Source organism: Antennarius striatus, chromosome 18 (assembly GCF_040054535.1).
Source record: "Antennarius striatus isolate MH-2024 chromosome 18, ASM4005453v1, whole genome shotgun sequence".
NCBI lineage: Eukaryota > Metazoa > Chordata > Actinopteri > Lophiiformes > Antennariidae > Antennarius > Antennarius striatus.
In genome coordinates, this window is record NC_090793.1 from 1,079,539 (window position 1) to 1,100,000 (window position 20,462).

General features: G+C 50.6%; 2 protein-coding genes across 4 annotated transcripts; both read right to left on the reverse strand.

Moving 5' to 3' along the window:
• Window positions 1–1,624: 1,624 nt before the first annotated feature.
• Window positions 1,625–10,918, reverse strand: mmp14b (matrix metallopeptidase 14b (membrane-inserted)). The gene is made up of 10 exons (XM_068340247.1): window positions 10,366–10,918; window positions 5,592–5,740; window positions 5,353–5,475; window positions 4,946–5,253; window positions 4,366–4,527; window positions 4,005–4,162; window positions 3,791–3,929; window positions 3,518–3,668; window positions 2,635–2,750; window positions 1,625–2,549 (listed from the first exon to the last, which is right to left on the reverse strand). Exons 1-10 carry the CDS (start codon window positions 10,462–10,464, stop codon window positions 2,101–2,103), a joined length of 1,854 nt encoding a protein of 617 aa, XP_068196348.1. The 5' UTR covers window positions 10,465–10,918; the 3' UTR covers window positions 1,625–2,100.
• Window positions 10,919–11,970: 1,052 nt separating this feature from the next.
• Window positions 11,971–20,156, reverse strand: sall2 (spalt-like transcription factor 2). Of its 3 annotated transcripts, XM_068341073.1 has the most exons (4): window positions 20,031–20,156; window positions 18,442–18,591; window positions 13,366–17,159; window positions 11,971–13,135 (listed from the first exon to the last, which is right to left on the reverse strand). In XM_068341073.1, exons 2-4 carry the CDS (start codon window positions 18,515–18,517, stop codon window positions 12,839–12,841), a joined length of 4,167 nt encoding a protein of 1,388 aa, XP_068197174.1. In that variant the 5' UTR covers window positions 18,518–18,591; window positions 20,031–20,156; the 3' UTR covers window positions 11,971–12,838. The 3 variants fall into 3 exon arrangements, with proteins under 3 accessions (XP_068197174.1, XP_068197175.1, XP_068197173.1); XM_068341074.1 differs by lacking the exon at window positions 18,442–18,591 and having other exon boundaries at window positions 20,031–20,139; XM_068341072.1 differs by lacking the exon at window positions 20,031–20,156 and having other exon boundaries at window positions 18,442–19,813.
• Window positions 20,157–20,462: the final 306 nt, after the last annotated feature.

Genomic DNA, 20,462 nt, shown 5'->3' on the forward strand with positions numbered 1-20,462 from the left:
TTTGTTGGGAGAAGAAGAAAAAAAGTGAGTCATTCTGCAGACAGAGAAGAGAAGCTCTCTGGTTACAGCGAGCAGGAGAGGGGGATTGTGGGTAAAGGATTGTGCTGAGGCCATTCTTTTCCTCGCTCTGCAGAATCAGCTGGGAGGACAGGAAACACCCGAGGTCGGACGCCGTGCACCAACAAGAAAAAAAACAACCCTTTTTCTCCTTACGTATCCTTTATCGCGACGTGCATGTGACACACACACACACACACACACACACACACACACACACACACACACACACACACCTCCTCAGTCTGCTGTGTGTGCGTCTGGCCTGCGTGATGCAGCTTCAATTCCAGATGTTGCTCATGGAATTCTGCTCCGGCTGTTCTCCAAAATGTGACCTAACCCCCCCGACCCCCCCTCCCTACTGTAAAATAAAGCCTCGTGACACCCCCACCCCCACCCCCTCCCCAGCTCTTCATAACACTGCAGCAAACTGGAGACAAACGGGCGCCTGAAACCTTTTGGGCACAATGGGAAAACACGTCATCGTTTTAATTGCGCGAATCCCCCGTTGGTGTAACGTAACGTATGTCGGAGGCCCCGATCTGCGCCGGCGGCATTACTGGGGGGGGGGGGGGTCATAAAGCCGCCGGGCGTTAGTGGCGTCATTAAGGAGTTTGCCGTTGGGGGTTGTTATGAGCTCACAAGAAGCATAACGCGCAAATAAAGGCGTTTATAGTCGTGCAAAACATCCACGATCGAGTCTTTGCGTTTATGACCACCGTCCGACCGCGTCGTCACCACCAGGTCTCGAGCTGATTGTAAACATCCGAGCGTTTCACCTTGAACCACATCTCGTCTTCCCCCCAGAGATGAAAACAAGCGGGACACGCCTCCAGAGACGTCTTCCTGTTGCACAACGCCGGCTTCACGCGATCGTCTTTGTCCCTGTTTCTACTTAAACTCTGGATCCAGGCAAAGTTTTCCATCCCAGATTCCACGCTACCAGTTTCCAGAACCCCCCCCAGCAAGGCTGAGCGTTTCAGGAATGAAAGGTTTGGAAACACCAGGAAGCAGAGGTCAAGGGTCGAGCTGTATCATGAAATGGAATGATCTCCAGGAATCAAAGCACAGAAGGAATTTTCAAATCAGTTTATTTCATAAAGTTTCAAAATATAATTAGACACACGATCTCATGGCGTGAACCGGTTCTCATCATCACTAGTAGCATTATCGTTGTTGTTGTGGTCCCTGACCAATGACGCAGCACCAAGGTTGGTAAACAAGTAGACAAAAATGAGGCGTTTTCAGATCTGAATTTTATTTTCATTTGAGATTCAAGGTAAAAAAACCAAAAAAAACAATCAAGTTTCAAGAATACATCACCCCCGTCCCCATTCACTAACCCCACATGTATAAAATTAAGGCCACTTTCAAAACTGTATGTCACTGTCCAGCAGGACCTTTTAATGACAATGTACAAAAACACATTCATGACAACAATAATAGTAATAGTCACAATAATAATGAAGACATTTAGAATAATCAGCACTAAAGACGTTGCTATAAAAGGCGGTTGCGTTTATTGCATGACGGCTGTACGAGTGCGTCACGCCTGGTTTTGGTCCGTTCTGGCTCTGGAACACCACGACTACGCCGCTGTGGTTTCCAAGTGTGTGGTCATGTGACCGTAAAAGGGGGAGGGGGCAAGCAGTCAAGACGCTGCTTACTCGCAGGAACATGCTAGCATGGGCATCAAAGCGGAAATTCACAAGGACGCAAACATTCCACTGAGAGAAAAGTCAAAAATAAGAGATTGAAAAGAGCTAAAACAAACAGCCGTGAGCTGGCGTCGGTAACCACAAGGCAGGCGAAGACAGAGGGAAGAGGGAAAAGATGGAGGGATGGAGTGGTTGAGGGAGAGAGAAGAAGGAATCTGGCAGTGGTGAGACTTTAAAATGCTAGGCTGGTGCATTTCCTTCTGCTCTTTCCTCAGTTTTTATCTCGTTTTCACTAGATTTTATTTTCAGTTTGAAATTTCCCTCCTCTTTTTGCCTCTTCCTCCCCGTCGTTCCCTCCTCTCTCCACCCTTCCCTCCTCCTCCTACTACACCTTGAACAGTAAAGATCGTTGGCAGTAGAGGAGTCGGCGTGGGGTACCATACCTGCGGAAAAACACCAAAGCCGCCAACGTGGCGATCACGCACACCAGCAGGAATAGCGGTATCACCACCGCCGCCGCTCCACCGCCGCCGCCACCCCCTTCCTCCTCGTCCACCTCGATAATAATCACCTCTGTGTCCTCCTCCTTCTCCGTCTCCCTCTCTCTGTCCCTCTCTCTATCTCTACTTCTGTCCTTATCCTCCCGTTCCTTGTCCTTCTCCTTCTCCTTGTCCTTGTCGTGTCCACCTCCGCCTCTTCCTCCGTCCGTCTTGGAGTCTTCGTTGGGGCAACCCATCCAGTCGCGAAGGGCTGATTTGGGGTATCCCGGCTCGACGCGCATCATCTGGTTGTTGAACTTCCAGTATTTGTTGGCTTTGTAGAAGTAGGTGTACGCTAAGGTGTGGACGAGAAGCAGAGCTGAAGTGACGGACTTCCTCAAGTTCATTGACAGAAGGAGACACCTGGACACAGTCCTTACCTTGGTCTTTGCTCATGAAGGCTGCCTTGATGTTGTCAGGGACTCCCTGCCACACACTGATAGACTTCGGATAGCCTTCATCGACTGCTCGTGATTGTTCATTGAACCGGTAATACCTACCGGAGGGGAAAGGTAAAGAGGAACAGCAATGGTCAGTTAGCCTTCATCCTGAATATAAAGAGTTGTTTCTTAACTTGGACTTCGCTCATGCTTTATGGGTTTGTTCCAACAACTTGACCTGGACTTGTCCTAAAAGACTTCAGAGTTGATTCGATGGATTAAAAACAGGACTTGATGTTTCACTCAAAGGCCAAATGGAGAACTTGCTTTGAAAGACGAAACGACTTCTCGATTTGTCATAGAAGCTTGAGATTCAACAATTGTTTTTCTCTTGCACTGCCAACTATCCACATGTTGGGTAATAGACTATTTCATCTGCTGTAAACATGTTTCTGCTGCGTTAACTCTAAACAAGTCTTCCTGTCTGCTGTTGTACGCTGGGTGGATCGACTCATCCTGCAGCCACAGTTGGTCTGAAAAGACCAAGACAAGGAGTAAACATGTTGTCAGCTTGAAAACTACATCTGTGTTTACGTCGGTGTCTGTTTCCCTGTAATTACTGACTACCGAATTTATCCCAGGTTCTCCATTACCGCGTCTACCGTTTAGATATGGGGGGGAGTCTTTTCAGCTTTTAAGTTCTTCAAGTTCTGTTTTAATGTTTAAATAAAAAGCAAGACTGTAATTCAGGATGAATGCCTGACCCGAGCTTCTCCACCTTATATGGTTAAACTTCAAGTTTATGTGGTGAAGGAGACTTTCCCTCAGCATCACTATTTCACCAAGTTCAGCCCAGTTTATTTACAGAAGAGATGTGACTAACTTGTTTGATCTGAAGTAGAACGTCTGTCCAGTGGGGGTGTAGTAGAGAGCAGCATCTATTCGATCTTTGGGAAGCCCGGTGCCCATTTCCTTCAGAGTCCTGGGGAACCCAGGATCCAGAATCGATTCAGTGAACACCCAATACCTGTCCCCTGTAGAGAGAGTAAACCAGAGGGAGTCCAGCAAACAGGAAGTACAGTTATGAGACTAGCAGGATTAGTTTGACAGCTTCCAAAGGGAAAATATTCATACTTTTTTGTTGTCATCTACTCACCTTTAAAGAAAGCAAACTTCCCGTCTTCTCTTTCAAAACCAGCGTTGACATGCGTGGGCAATCCCCTCCAAAAGTGGCCAATCGGCATTGGATACCCATCTAGAATACGGCTGTTTTGTACCCTCCAGAACCAATTATCCTGAAGAACAGATTTATAAAGGTATCACGGACAAATCGGCCTATCAAAAGTCTTAACAGGACGGTCAGGGGGTACCTTGAACACAAACATTTCTCCTCTGAAGATGGCAATGGTGTCAAAATGTCCATCGCAGATATTGGGGCCAAAGGAAGGTTTATCTGGTGAATTTGTAGGTTGGGGATTGTGGTACGGCGTACGGGGCGTAACAGGGGGCTGAGGGCCCGACCCAGACCCTATGGGGGAAATAGTACAAAAATTATAATGGAAGACCTTTAAACATCATCTAAAGGTTGTTGTGTTGGATCAGATGAAACGCAATGATCCCCATGTTGATTCTACCATAAGTTATGAGGCAGAACAGACTACATGTATGACACAGGTTCTTCAAACACTACAACCAGAAAATCACAAAGAGCTCCTTCTGTCGATAACGCACCATATAGCTGTTGAATGCCTCTTCGATCGTCTTCGGGAAGTTGGAAGTTCTCGATGTCCATCCACTGGTAGAAAGGAGCCATGATGGCCGAAGGGTCGTTGGAGTGCTCCAGACCCAGAGCGTGACCCAGTTCATGCACCGCAACGAGGAAAATGTCGTTCCCTGAAACAGTTTCAACACCAAAACTCCATTTAGCATAAGCTTGTTCCTTTAAGACATTTAAATTAAGGACATGAATTAGGAAGTACGATCTTCGTATGAGCAGATGTTGCTGTTTCCTCATTGTTACGTGACTCAAGCACAATCACACTGGAAAATCAAAAATAAAATCATGTGCAAGTTCATGTGATGACATCAAAGACCTGAATAGCAAATCTGGAAATCAAATATTCACTTCTCCATTTTTGCAGCGTAAACACAGCCCAAGGCAATCAGACTCTCTGTAGTAACGACAGGACTGCACCCGTTCCTGGAAGCGGCTCCTGACATGAAGTGGCTCCAAACATTTGTGTCATCAGGTTTCATCCAAAGATGAAATCACCTCATTCATCAAAATATCACCGACTGGACAGAACCTCACCTAACAGATCCCTGTTTCCAGTTGTCCACGGCTCGGCTGCGTCGAAGTGGGTGTCCCCTCCGATGCCGTTGCCAGGGAAGTAGGCGTGTGCCAGGAAGCCCCCTTCACCATCGAATGGGCTACTGTCACCATGGAAACCCTCAGCGAAGAAGATCATGATGTCTGCGAACTCCTCCACCTTGTCCCTTATGTAACTGTAGGGGATTTCCCGGAACCGGAGTGGCGTGACGCCCTCCCACACCTTGAAGGCCTTCCTGATGGCCTCGTGGGTTTCATACTCACCCACCTTAGGGGTGTAGTTCTGTATCCTGAAGATGTTGATGGTGGTGGAGAACATAAGACAAAGTTTAGACTTGGTTTTACTCCACCAATCCAACTGAAACTATATTTCTAGACCTTTGACTTACGAGAATGTGATGTCGTTTTTGGTCCACTTCAGACCCTGGATGGCGTATCGCTTCCTCCTCAGGTTGCTCTTCAATTCAGCGCCAAACTTGTCCGGCACTCCACAGCGTGGTCGCTTCATTGCCCTGCCAGGAGAAGACACGATCCATTCAAAACAAGCCAAGAATGACCACCTCCGGCTAGAGTACGCTCATGTTTGGAGGCGTTCTTGGACTACCTAACATGGTCTGATGATACTCACTCTATGGTGTTGGCGTCAAACGACCCTGTGACGGTGAGGCCATAGAACCGCTGCATGGCGGCGATGGCCGAGGTAACAGAGTGGGGGGAACGTAGGGAATGCGTCCTCATGTCCCCTGGTGGCAGGTAACCGTACTGCTGCAACCACGACTGTAGAGAAAAACAGCAACAAGATAGTGATGAAAACAAGGACGTCCAGAACGCCACACGCAAACACGACACATCTGATTTCCATGTTTATTAAAACCACATTCACGCCGAAGATCGGAAAGAACAGTTTGATGTGTCGGGACTGCGATTTATGATGTTTTCATTCGACCATAGCGAAAACACATTCCTTCCTGACAGCTTTTGACTTATGTCTTGCTGTGTTTTGGTTTTTTTTGGACAGTCAGAGTAACAGAATTTCAAGCACCTGGCTCGTCTCAGTTAAATGACTAATCGCAAAAATGATTCACCCGTGAGGACCGGACTGAAACTCAGGACAGGCCTGAAACAGAGACGTTTCAGGTTTTTGGTGCACAACAGAAACTGAAGAAGGAAACTCCCTCTGAAGTTGATGATTAACTCCAGATTGTAGAGCGATGTTATCCCGTGTTTACTTTTCAGGGCAGATTATGAGTTTGGACCTGAAGTCTTTAAAGACCATCTCCTGATGGTCACTGAGTTCTACACGGTTCTAGAGCCCTCAGTCCCAGCTTAGCTTGACCTTACTTTCCCCTGGAAACCCATTTGACCGCGGTACTGGTTTGACATCTGGACCTACGCCAGCGGCTTCACTCGCCGCCGCTCCCACTTCACTCCCACTCTAAAACTCTTGCCTTCTCCAACTGGAGAGAACAACACTGAGGCCATTGTGAGCACAGCAACAACCGGCCGCTTTGATGCTCCGTGGCGCTGGTTGAGAGCTTGTAATGCACCTTTAGGACGTCTTTTATGGTTTCAATGTTCAATGGGCTTCATGTGAAGAGGATACCTGTCAGACTTGGCTTTTATTAGGGGGGTCTTAACATGCTAAGGCAGGGGTGGGCAATCTCTTTGACTTGAGGGCCACACAGAGTTCTAGAATTCGACCGGCGATCCAGCTGAGGCGCAGATGGAGTGTTTATTTGCACTAATGCAAATGACAGGAAAGAAACTGTTATATAAACGGTTTGGACCTTTAACTCTTTGGCTGCCAGAGCTTTGCAGCAATCGATCTCCGTCAGCGGACTAACTCCGGTGCTCAGCTTTCTTTTTCTTCTTGACCGATCTCAAGATGCTTTGCTAAGAGTCACGCCGTGTTCATTCACGGGTGAGCTCAAACATACTGATTTGCCATCCTCTGTTCCGTAACTGGATCAGTCGTCATGACGATAAATTCCACGTTCTTTTAGCCCTCCTCGCTGAAAAAAACGTAATGGACGTCAGCAGACATCAGTCTAGAGATTATTCAAGGCTTATTGTATAAATTATTATACAACTACATTTATTTCATAAAATTAATTATATAGTTAAAACAATTTTGGCGGGCTGGATTGCAAAGCCTAAAGGGCTACACATGGCCCCAGGGCCGTAGTTTGCCCATGCCTTGGCTAAAGCTTGATAGGACTGTTTTTTGTGTGTGGGAGATGTTGAGGGCGTGTCCCGGGTTGAGACCTTGGGTAACTTCAGCTGATGACTCCAGTGGAGCTGCAGCGTCAGCCAGTAATTTAACTGGGAATTTCGTTCTGCTCGCATCCAAACCTCAGAGTCAAACTCTTCCCCCTCGTCTGTCTTCGCTCTGTCTCTCTTCTCCCTCGTCCTTCTTGTGGAAAATCCTGCTCCTGGAGGGTGGATCCTCAAGGATGACCACACCTAGAGACACTCCGATGTTGTGTCGCTCATCTGCCAATGCTAGCACATCTAAAGCTAAAGTGCACAAGCGGTGCTGACGGATCTCCTGTGATCTGCAGGGTACATGTTTGGGATCGTGAAGCTCTTGAAGGTCCGATCTCTGTTCGTCCATCCGTCCCGTGGAGCCGTCTGTGTTTAGACTTCGGCCCTGAATGAGGCCTTTCTGGTTCTGACTCACCCGAGGCGCTCCGGTGGACACATAAAGACTCACTGTTTGCTACTGTTCCTTCACGTCCACACGGACGGGGAAGTCAAACACGGACCCGAGCATCTCGGAGTTCCGAGCTGGAAGGAAGGGCGTTTGAAACCTTATTCTACTTATTCACCCTGTTTTCTTTGCCGCTCAATCAAAGGGCCGCTGTTGAGCAACGCTGAGCATCTGTTTTAACGCCGGCTCCCACGCCCCCTTCAGGGTCCCTCAGGTGACGCGTCAAAGTCTCCTTCACCGCTAATAGTCTGACTAACTAAAGCAACAGCAGGAAGAGGAAACACTCAATGTTTACAGAGGAAAAGACAACCCGAACAAAGTCTTCTGATGCTGGGCGGTGGTTCCGAACCCGACTAGTCGGTTCCATTCCCAGAACACCCACCGGCACGATAAAGATACCCCTAAAGACCAGCCAAGATCGCAACCCTAACCCTAGTCATCCAACACTTTAATGCAAGTGGTTGAACTGTTCCGTAGCTAACTGCTTTAACTTCTCTGCAGCTATTGGGGCTTCTATCTCTCCTGTGGGCGTTCGGTTCTATACCCACAGATGTGGAATACTTCAAGCTGCTCAGTGGAAACATTTAACCCATCGACGTGCAGAAGAAATGTGAACGCCATTGTTAAGAAGCCAAATCCTGGTCCGCTCCTAGGCAGCAGAGTGGGATCTCTGTTTAATGGAAGATCTCCGTGAATCAGACAACGGTTGCTATGGATGTCTCGCTTCGTATAGAATGAGAGGGGATGGGGGTGGGGGGAGTTCAGAAAATAAAGAGAGTCATTTGTTCCTTTTTGTGAAGGAAGGCCAGTGGAAAGAAGCGGGTCAACGGCGCCGGAGTCCAGATGGAGCGCTCCTCAGCGCCTCATGAACATCTGAAAGGATTGGATCCATGTGTCCTGATTGGCTGTTAGCGTGTGTGGAGAGATGTTCAATGATAGTCCCTAACCCTGACCCCTACCCCAACCACAACCCTAAATCTAACCCTAACACTAACACTAACCCCAACCCCTACCCCTAACCCTACCCCTAACCCTACCCTGGGGGTACATTTAGACAGGTACATGTTGATGACTGGGTTTTGCCTCTTGTGAAACAAAGGAAATGAAGTCATAACTTGGTGGTTTGCTTTACTTCCTGTACCACTTCCTGTCCACCCATGCCCTCCGCAGGATGTGGCTGTATCTGAGATCTACTCATCTTTCCTTCCTGTCTTTAAGCCACTGGATAAAACGTCCAGTGACCAGTTAAACCCCCGCTGCTACCCCCCCCACTGTAGACGAACAATCACACACTCACACAGGAAGTGTGTGTGACATCAGTGGTTCAGTGGTTCACATCCCCCCCTCCCATCATCACAAGGCCTTTCTTTCTTTCTATGTTCCTGCTTTCATCTGTCATCCATTCATCTGGTCTGGTAAAGAATGACCTCAGCCTGTTAGCGTGTCTGCTGGTGTGTGTGTGTGTGTGTGTGTGTGTGTGTGTGTGTGTGTGTGTGTGTGTGTGTGTGTGTGTGTGTGTGTGTGTGAGTCACAGGCAGGTGGTTGCTCAACACAGGTGTTTCCCACAGACCACATGACTTCTACTCCATCCTCTGAGCCTGAACTGCTGACGTCAGCGTTACCCTGACCCTCACACCAGCTGACGGAACACGTTCACACCTGTGGACCAGGTGGCCCACTCAGCCACACACCACAGCTGACGGTGGAAATAAATTCTGACCCCCTGAAATTATTACTGATTAGGATTAAATCTGATGACATGACAGCAAATCAGGATTACAGGAACTCCATCAGGAGTTTAGCCTGACAATTAGCCTGAAAGTTAGCCAGACAATTAGCCTGACATTTAGCCTGACAGTTAGCCCAAAAATTAGCCTGACAATTAGTTTGACAATCAGCCTGACCCTTGACCTGCCCAAGACCAGGCTAGCCCCCCCCCCCAGTCTCCGCATGGAACTTAAACTACGTTAAACTTGTTTGATTAAACCGGATCAAGTTAAACTAAGTCAGACTAATTGGAATAAGTCGGGTTTATTGGATCCTTCTTACTGGGACAGGCCTCAGGTTCTGAACCTGGGCTTTGGGTCCAGCTGACAGAGCGTCTACGGAACCACAGAAGAAGAACCTGGACCTGCAGCGCCAGCAACCCCCCTCCTGCCGGTTCCTGAACGTGGAGCTCAGATGGTGGACCCTCCTCCCTCCCCAGGTTCACTGAGAGGAACTGAGGACAGATGTCAACAATTACACCCCGTCCCTCTGAACAGACCCGACGCCACAAATCAATCCCGACCCGGCCCACAGAAATCCGTGTCTCCACCGCAGGACGGGCTGCTTTGTGCCCACTCAGCGTTTCTCAGCGCTTTCATGAGGCCATCATCATTATGGGCTCCTTCCTCCCACCAGGGTCAAACAAAGCCCATTCCCAGCAGCCCGTTGGAGGTTTGATCCACCGGAACGCTGAGTTTGACACAATTATTTTCATCAGATCTGAGAACTCAGATCCTGAACTCTTTATTGGTTTATGAAGTTTCAGTGATCAGGTTCTGGATCGATTGATCTGTGGCTCAGCTCCAAATGTGGGATTGTCTTTCCCATCCGGGTTCATTTATTTCCCTTGTCAAACTAACTTTTTTTTCCCTGATCCGGATTAATCTATTCACATCCACCCCCCCCCCCCCGGTTGTGTCCTCACCTCCGGGTTGATGTGTCGCTCCGTCGCCCCCTGCGCGCCCAGCTGCCACCACACCGCCAGCAGCAGCAGGCGCACCGGCGCGTTGAACTCCGGCGCCATTCCTCAAGCCTCCAACAAGAAAAAGAAGGGGAGAAAGCGACGGAAAACAGACGACTCTTCCTGGGACAGCTCGCGTCAACTTCACCCCGCTATCTGTCAGAACATGATCCGCGGAAAAACCCGGGTTCCATGAAACCGATCCGGTGCGTAAAAGCTCCGAGCGGCGCGTCAGACGGCCTCAGCGCAGGAATCTCTGCAGGCTCTGCATTCTGCTGTTTGATATTTGGATTATCAGATGTTCTGGAAGCAGGAAGCCTGGAGGAGGGAGGAGGAAGGAGGTGGGGGGGGGAGACTCTGGAGCTGCGATCTGTGCGGATTTCTGTCCAAATCGGGTTCGCGCTCCGCTCCAGATGTTGCGCCCGAACTCCTTTCCTCGCGTCGGACTCGGTTGGTTCTGATCCCCGCTCCTCTTCCTCTCGCTCCCCGCTGCAGACGTGGTAGTTTGACTCCCCCCCTACTGGGACCTTTAGCTGGAAAGCGGAGGCTTACCCCCCCCCCCCCTTCTTGGATCCGCCCGCCCCTCCTGAAGGGCTGGAATCAACTTGGTGACCCGGTTCGACTCCCCCTTTAGTCCGTCTGAATAAATGACGCACAGCTCACTGGAAGTATAAAGTATTAAAGATTTAATGATGTTAAATAATAAGTTATCAACCTGCTGAATCATCTAAATACCCACATCTTCCTTTCTTTCTGATGCAGAAGTGATTTTTAAATAATGTTTCAAACAAGAATCGGAATTGATTGAATTATTCCAGATCAATGAACCAATTGGAAACTTTTAGGAACTTGTGGCGCGTCAGAGATTTCTTTTGTTCGGTGTTCAGTGAGAAGCTCTTGGCTCATTGGTTAGTGTCATTAATGTTCACCATTTTCTTCCATGTGTTTATTCTTGTATGTGAATTCCTTTTTGTGTGAATCTTTTTGTTACTTTACACTCTGTGAATTTTAAACACGATATTTGATCACATCACCGAAATGTTGGAGTTCTGCACAAATACACGAGTTGTTTGAAGGGGAATCGCGCCCCCTAACGCCCGAGGTGGGTCAGGAGTCAGGATGTATGAATAAATTCAATGTTGGGGGGGGGTGAAATTATTATTAATAGCTGTAACTAGTCGATTGATAGTTTGGTTTATTATGAGCTTAATTAATAAATAAAAAATGGAAAGGTAAAGCAGATTCTGACGAGTCGATGACTTCAAACTGCAGCGTCATGTTTTATTTTATTAACCTTCTTCTATTCTTAATGCGGAGGTGGGGGCTGGAGGGGCTTCTGTGATGGCTTGGATCCACAACGTTCACACCAGGATGTGGACGACTCGTCCAGGTCCGGAGGCGTGAACGCACCTCAGGTTTTAGCGCCGGCGGCGTTGGTGTCGGGTTTGCTGCTCAGCTCTGGATCCGTCTGACTCGTCTGGTCGTCCTATAGGAATTAACACGCTGTGGAAAATCTTATTTTAATTTAACACACCACGGTGTGTCACATTCCCACACGGCTGAACAGGATTAGGTTTTTCAAATGACTTTATTATGGAGATAAAGTACAGCTTCCAACAAACAGACACAGAGATATATATTCATATAGAGTAACTTAGAGGTTTAGTAACTAAAAAAGTGTTACAGATATTACTTTTGGACCAAACAACAGTTATAGTTTCACAAAGCCAGAGGCCAAAGGTCAAACACGAGACACGGCCTCGAACACTGGAGCTGTGCTTCTGGTCTGACGTGACGATATCATGAGAAGGAAACCACAAACACACGAGTAGCTTCTCCAGACACAAGACGTAATATTCCCCACACGACGAGCCCCGTTTCAAGTTAAGATCAAATGTATATTAATTCGGTCATCGCAGCAGCTAAATAACTCCCTATTCATATCTGTTCCTTCTGGAAGCGAAGGGAGGAATCATTTAGACGTAACACAGACCGAGACTGCCTGGAAATGTCCTTTTGCTTCGCATTTAGCGCAGGATTGAACAGATTTGTTCTCAGACTGAGGAAAAATACTCATTCTACTTCTCTTAATGCAAGAATCGCTACGCTAAACCTGCGGCTAGTGAATTTTAAAGTCTGCCAATACTCGACTCAGGTCCGACACGAAGCCACATGACGGAATAAGGAAATGTTTTTTGTTAGGATGTGCGTTTCGTCGCGTCGACTTCAGGCTGGACTCGATTCTAGGTTAATTTCTGTTCTGTGCACAATATCTCTGTTTTTTAAAACACAAGACCAAGCTAGTTGACTCACGACTTTCACGTACAAACATATTACTCTGACTATCGAACTGACAGGCTATACTTGAAATGTGCTGAAGAAGAGTTGTACAGGTTCACCAAAAAGGTCAACATTGGGGCCATCCCAGCGAGTCCACTTAGGACCCTTCACCAGACTCTTCTCCTGCGCCGTTGGAGGCTCTGGACTCCATCTGAGACCGGACGGGTGACTTTGGGGCCCGCGCAGACTCCATCTCCGTTGAATCATCAGTAGGCTTGTTACTGGTGTTCAGGAAGGCTTGGTACTGGTTCCAGAAGCCCACCGAGCTCCTGGTGGCAGGAATGTTCAAGGAAGTCATGGATGTTGAGGCGGGAAGCTGGTCAGCGGAGGAACGGCTGCTCCTGGCGGGTGGACGCGTTGGTTTGGGGACCACCCCATGGTGCTTCATGTGGCCCTGGGAACATAGGCAGGAAGCAGGAGCATTGGAACCCGGCGTTCACGTTGGGTGTACCCTGAGATGCATCACCTACTGAACCAGTGGGTGGTCTGAATGTAAAGCAATGCAGCGTGAAATCCTTATAAAACTGGAAAATACTGTTAAACCTCCTCAACAAGTTGTTGCACTGCAGACATTACTTTGAAAACCAATAGACAACAGATATATAACGTGATATTTGGTCCCACCTTCAAGCCACTGCGACTGGCGTACTCTTTTCCACATTCAGCACAGCAGTAGGTCTTCTTCTCTGGACGGGACAGCGGTGACGGCAGGGTCGGGGCGAGGCTGATGGGAACAGACGGATCCAGTCCTTCGCTTGGAGCCAATCCACTGATATTAGCACCTTCCCTCTGGTCTTCCCTCCTATAGGAACCAAAATGAAAGCTCTGACGTGTCTCCCTCACAAAGGGGGCAGCTCTCTGTGACGCACCCACAACTTCAGCACCAACAGGGTCAGTCTCCAAAGGGGGTGCCATTTTGGAGTCCTCGTGAGGCACAGTTGCTTGGTCTTGCTTTGGTGTTGCTGGTGGAGTCGTGTGACCTTTGTCTTCTTCCATAGGTTCTGATGATAGGGGCCTTGGGGCGACGGAGTCCGATTCCAAGGTTGGTGTAACCTTAACATCTGTACTACTGCTAGCGGGACAGGGGAAAGCAAAGGCTGTGCCCAGGGTAGGTGTGCTTTTCAAGTCCTCCCGATTTGATCTGGAGCCAAGGTAGGCATCAGAGGAGGTAGACGGTTCGCCCTCCCCACAGTCCACCCTCATGGCATCAGTTGACACTGTCTTCTTAGCAACAGTGGAGGAAATTGACGAGGGAGTCGGCATGGAAGGATGAACATCGACAGCAGATTGTGGCTCAGCTTGGTTGACTTGGTCAACAAGGGAAGGTGGGTCTGTCTCCTGGGGGGCTGGTATGGGAGCGCTGACACTCAGGACAGGGGGGTCTGCACTGCCTGATGGTGGACTAAGTGGGGTAGAATCCATAAAGGGGTCAGGACTAAGGTCAGTGGGGGGGATGAGGTCTGGGCTGGAAGAGCCAGACTTGCTCTGGTTCTTGGGGAGATCAGCTGATTTCATGCTGCCAGATATGGAAGCCGAACCAGTTACTGGAGACTGAATTTGTGAGCTTGGGGCTAAACTCTTAGATTCTCCAGGTAGAGGAGAAGTAATAGAGGCAATGTTTTGATCAGAGGACTGGGACTGGGACAAGGGTTTGGTTTCCGACTCAGCCAACATCTCTTGCGCAGCCTCCTCGGGCTCATCCATGGGCAACTGTCCACCAAGGTGCATGCGGACATGGTGCTGGAGTACGAGGGCATTGGTGAACTTTCTCTGGCACAATGGGCAAGAGTTCTGGACGCGTGCACTGGAGGGTCGAGAATGATGAGTGGCCAGATGTGACCGCAAGCTACCTTTGGTGGAGAAGGACCTGCCACATATCTTACATGGAAAAGGGCGTTCTCCAAGGTGAGTCGCCTGGTGCAGGCGCAGGGCTCTGGGACAGCTCAGCACCCGTAGGCACACTCCACACTGATTGGCTGTCAGATTGCCTGCATTCGCTATGCCTAGCGATGGTAGCAAGTCCCCTGCAGCCACTCTCGCTCCACTGGCATTCATGCCAAGGGCAGCAACCATCTCATTGGTCAAGTTTGGGATAGAAGTAGAGACAACGGTTGAAGATGGCGTGGACGCCATGACATATGTGGAAGAGGTGTTAGCATTGGTAAAACGACTGCTGGTTGGACTTACTAAAGAGGTAGTGCTACTGCTTGATAACATCTCCAGGATGGTAGAGGAAGTAGAGGAAGAAGTCCAGGCAGATGAGGAGCAGGGAGGTGCTTTCTCCAGCTTCTCTACTAGCCTCTGCAGTTTGGAGGTTTCAGATGTAGGAGTGGTGGTAGCCATGGAGGATGGCAGAGTGGTTGCAAGGGAACCTGGGACTTTAGCAAAGGAAGACAAAGGGAAAGAAAACTGAGAATGACTGGAGGAAGCAGCTTGATGGGAGCCTGGCGTGGCAGGTAGCGGGGCACGTAGCAAGCACAAGGCAGGGTGGTTGTAGAGGGATGAATGGGCAACGGGTGTCGAGGAAGAACTGGAGACGGATGGGAACAGGAACTCGGGCAGTTGGACAAGCTGGGAGTAGGCTGCAGGGGAAAGCATTGGTGCGTGAGGGGGCGTGTTCTCATCAAAGTGCTGCTTGGCCCCCTTGAACAACTCGGTGATGGTGGAGGATGAAGACAAGGAAGGGTTGGAGAGGAGGGATGTAGCCAGAGAGGTGGAGACTGAGGAGGAGGAAGATGAGTGGGAGGATCCGGTGGTGACGCCGGCGGCAGCAGCGACAGCTGCAGCCCTGTTGAGCTGCAGGAGAGAGTGGGAAATCATTGCAAGATCCACGTTAGGGGGCAGGGGGAGGGTAGAAGGGGCAGATCCAACAGAGGTTCCCAAAGCCATCCCAGTGCCGGTACCACCCACTTCCAAATGATCTCCACATGCTTCATCCTCAGGCCTGGTTTTTGGCTTCTTCTGCAAGCTTACGCCGCTAGTGCTACTACCACTCCCCTTGTTTCCCTGCCCCATATCTGACCCCCCAGCGGCTCCCAATGGGACTCCAAACAGGGAAGATGGCAGGAGTGACAGTGAGAGCTCTGGATTTTGCTCACGATGACGTAAGAAGTGCACCTTGAGGTTGCCTCGGGTGGTGAAGCGGCTCAGGCATACCGGACACTGGTAGGGTCTTTCCCCGGTGTGGGACCGGAGGTGTATCTGGAGGGACGAGTCGTTGCTGAACGTCTTTCCGCAAAAGCGGCACGCATGTTGGAGTCGGCCGACGGCGATGGCCGAATTGGACGCAGATGAATCTGAAGGTCCAGAAACGGATTGCAAGGTATTTTGGGAGTTGGGGACCATAGAGAGTGACGAGGGAAGGGGTGAGTTGAGGAAGGGCTGACCGCTGTGCCCACCCCCCAAAGAGGCGTTTGATGATTTCTCATGGAGGTAACAGTTTGGCAGAGCTAAGGACAGGGCGAGTGGGTAGGACGAAGTGGCCATGGAGAGGGCAGCGGAGGTAAGAGTTGGGGGAGCCGAGGTTCGAGACCCCATCCTCAGGTAGCCCTGGGCCCCCGCCCCGTCAGTCTGGGACTTGTGCGGCTGCAGGATCTGAGACAAGGAGCTGCTGGACGACTTTGGGGGTTTGTTGGCCGCCTGGGAAGGAAGCAGGGAGGAAAAACACGCTAGCAGGGGGGTAACAGAGGTGGAAGGCTGTGGGGCAGGTGGCTGCAGCGTCGGGCTGCTCGCCCGTTTATTGCCTTCCAGGCAGAGCTGAGGCAGGTGGGGGAGGATGGGTTGGGGGGAGGGGTCGATGGCATAGGAGGCTCCGCCCAGGCGCAGCACCTGCCTGCAGATCTCCTCCGTGATCTGCATCTGGTGGATCTGCCGCTGCTGGAGAACCCGCAGCTCCTCCAGGATCAGGGCAATACTCAGCTGGGCCCTGGTGGGGGCGGCCGAGGCGGAGGTCACCCCCGGACTGGGGGTGGGGGTGACGGGACTGGGAGGGCCCTCGGGCACCCGGCTGGGGCTTCCAGGGTGCGGTGGAGGACATAGGGAGGCAGAGGATGATGAAGAGGAGGACGAGGTGGTGGTGGCTGACAACCCCAACTTGGGCGAGGCCATGTCAGCACTTCGGGGGGGTTGGATGAGAGCACCTGTATAAAACGTGGAACCGTAACCAGGCAACAGAGGGGCGGGTGGATGTTGGGTGTCAAGGGAGATGGGCGGGTCCGGATTTGGGTCCTTGAGGGGTCGGTGGGACGGCTGACTTGGTGGTCGGGGTAAAGGTGGACCCTCAGTGGGTTGTGGGGGGGTCTGGGAGCATTGGAGAAATGAGCCAAGTCTGGTAGGAAGTTGGGATCTTTGGAAAGAGGAAGAGGAGGAGCTGGAGGGAAGATCCGGGACAGACGGAGGCTTCACTGCCAAGTTGTCATCTAGTGAAACCGAAAAGAAAAAGAATTTTAATTTAATCTGGATTAAATTAAAGCACAAAAAACAAACTGAACCTGAATGTGACGGCGGGTCTGGAACCAGATAACTCCCATCCCTAAATAAATGGATCCAAATAAAGAGGCAGATCTGATTGGTGTTCACGAGCGGCATCAGATTAAAACAGATTATTTAAAAACCCAGATTAATATAAAGTGAAAACCAAACGATAGGTTCAGGTTCCTGCTTCAAGTCAGAAAACCAAAGAATCCGGTGGTCTGAGAAACGACTCGCGCTCTTTGGCTTGAATTTCGTGCACCTTTAGCATTCAGGGCTGCTTCCTGCTCGTCTTTGTCCTGTCTGTCCTCATCAACGGCACACACACACACACACACGCACACACACACACACCCACACACACACACACGCACACACACACACACACACACACACACACGCACACACACACACAAGCACACAAAGTCACACGGATTCCACCGATCTGCAAGAATACGCTGCTCACCCGCGGAGGAGCATACCTTGTTTCCAGGGCAACACGCACCAGACAATAGATGTTCCTGCCCCCCCCCCCCTTCCCATAAACGAAGCCACATTCACACACTTCATTCAATCCTTCTTGCTTTCATCTCCTGAGGAACCCCCCCACCCCCACCCCAGTAGCCCAACCTGATGCTAACAGTTAGCTCCACGCTGCAGCCGCCTGATAGCCTTGACCCTCAAGCACTTGGAGGTCAAATCCTTGATACTGTTTCGGGCCTGGGTGTCCAAGGCAACACACACACACACACACACACACACACACACACACACACACACACACACACACACACACACACACACACACACACACACACACACACACACACACACACACACACACACACACACACTTCGTCATGGGATGCTCATGCTTCAGCGCCCAGAAACAAAGCTGAAAGGAGACAAAAGGGAGGAGGACCGTGGAGGCTCCTCCCCCTGCCAAACTTCCTTCTCCCAAAAGTTTCAAATTTTTCACCCAAATTTTTTTTGAATTCGCTGTAAATTTACTTCTTTTTTTTTTTTTTTTTTAACCTTCCTTGAGTGGAGATATTCAGAGCTAACAGAGCTAACAGAGCTAGCAGAGCTAACAGAGCTAACAGAGCTAGCAGCTAACCAGAGACAAAACCAGCTGCCTTGAGTTTGCAGGTAAAACACATTTCAGTCAGGTAATCAGATTAACCATCAATCAGACTAACCAGGACCTGGGGGGCTGGGGGGGGGCCTCACCATGCTCGTGAAGGCCGGCGGCGCCGGGGGTCGGGCTCATAAGCTGCTGGGGCCGTTTCTGTTTCCGACGGGACATGCTTCTGCAGGACGGGAGCGACGCTGGGGCGCGGGGGGGGCCGACACACAACTTTTACTCTGTCTACCTGCACACTGACAGAAAGCAGGTGTCCACGTTACTGCAGTCAGACAGGAAGTGAGGAGAGACATGTGTGACAGACAGGTGGGTGTCGTCTGGGTGGGGAGGCTGTCCACGCTGGCTGCATGGTGGTGGGGTGGGGGGCACAGAAAGAGAACCAGGGCTACGGCTCCTTCCTTTCAACAACTCCATTCTGGGCCCCTCCTTCTCCTTTCATGCGCAGGCGTGACGCGAGCACGAGCACGCACGCACACGCACGCGCATTCTGGCTGGTTTCATCCTCTACTTAGCATTCAACCGGTGAGTGAACACGAACACCCCATCTTTTGACTCACACGTCATAAACCCCCCCCCCCGGTGCTTTTCCACCACCTGATGCGCAACTTTACGCACAGGTGTGCGTTTGTGACGCGTCCCGCACCTCGGCGTCACGCAAAACCTCCACAGAAGGAGGTTTGCGTCCACCACCACCCCCACCCCCTCTCGGTAAACAAGCTGAAATGAGGTGGAATGTGCAACAATGGCGCGGGGGGGGGGGGAGCGGGACACGTCAGGCCTCCGTCCGGACGCACAATGCTCCATTTTCAGCCTCATACCGACCGAGACCACGTGGACGCGGGTAATGAAAGGAAGACACAGCCGCGGATTGAGGAGGGAAATCAATTTTCACCCGGGCCGTGTGACCCCCCCACCACCACCACCACCACCATCCACTCATTCACCCCCCCTCCCCTATCCGAGGCCGGGACGGCATAATAAAATACACCCGAGATTTAATTTGACGTCTGATTTGTCATCGGTGATCATAAAGTGGACGTGGAATCAGGATATGATCGATACGCGGGCTGATCTATAATAGCTATCGATCAGCTGGACAGTCTCGTGACACTAATTTAAACACTAAACACTGTAAAAACACTGAAGCGCGTTGATGAATCCGTTAAAACCCCAAACCGGGATCGGAAAAATATATCCTGTCGGGGATCACTGAAAATAAAACCCGATCCTTCATCGATAGCGCCTCCTAGCTAATCGATAACATTTCACCAAAGAGAAATAAACAGTTGAAACTATCAATCGGGTCAACAACCGGCCGCTTTCCCGAACACGAATCCGTGTTTTTCCCCCTCGCATGTCGAGCCGATCGCGCCTAAAACACGTCCGACCGTTAGAACGGTTGGAACGGTTGAACGGTTTCAAACCGACGTCCGGGGAAAAAAATAAAATACGGCGGCGGGATGCGCGTCCCCGCTACTGTACGGCGACCTGTTGCACGCCAGGCGCGCTCCCTACATCATAACAAGTTATGATTCATAAAATATTATGACTTCTCCACAATCCAGCCCCCCCCCCACCCCCCGGATGTGCATTTCCCCCCCCGGGCCACACGTCGTCGACACAACCTGCCCCCCCCCCTTTTTTCCGAATAGAAGGAGAAAAAAAACCAACTTACCATGTTTGAAACGATGATTTTTTGGCAGCGGGGGTTTTGGTGGTGACTCGGGTTGGGGGGTGGGAGTGGGGTGGGGGGACTCGGTCGGTCTCAGGCGGGACGCCGGCGCGGAGCTCCTCGGTTCAGTCCCGGCGATGCGCAGCGGACAGCCGCATGTTTCAATTATTTATCTCCGTCGCAAATCGCGTTTTTGTCTCTCTCTCATGACAAAGGGCTTTTATGCCCGGGTGTCTTTACTCAGGGTCCAACCGGCGGGAGGACGCGGGGCGGTGCGGACGCGCTGCGGGGACGTGGAGGGGGGTGGGGTGGGGGGGATTATTTTTCACGGCCGAGCCGTGCGCGCTGCTCTTCCTCCTCTCTTTGTATTTGTCGTGGCCTGTCAGGCCTGTCTGCGCCCTCTGCGGTACTGTCTGTCTGTCTGTCTGTCTGTCT

Coding starts and splice junctions, on each gene's coding strand:
- mmp14b (XM_068340247.1), bottom strand. CDS start 10,464: ATGGCGCCGGAGTTCAACGCGCCGGTGCGCCTGCTGCTGCTGGCGGTG. Junction 5,254..5,352: donor AAAAACGACATCACATTCTC/GTAAGTCAAAGG, acceptor CAACATCTTCAG/GATACAGAACTACACCCCTA. Junction 3,930..4,004: donor GAGAAATGTTTGTGTTCAAG/GTACCCCCTGAC, acceptor TCTGTTCTTCAG/GATAATTGGTTCTGGAGGGT.
- sall2 (XM_068341073.1), bottom strand. CDS start 18,517: ATGTCCCGTCGGAAACAGAAACGGCCCCAGCAGCTTATGAGCCCGACC. Junction 17,160..18,441: donor CGCCGGCCTTCACGAGCATG/GTGAGGCCCCCC, acceptor CGGTTTCACTAG/ATGACAACTTGGCAGTGAAG. Junction 13,136..13,365: donor CCAGTCGCAGTGGCTTGAAG/GTGGGACCAAAT, acceptor CTATGTTCCCAG/GGCCACATGAAGCACCATGG.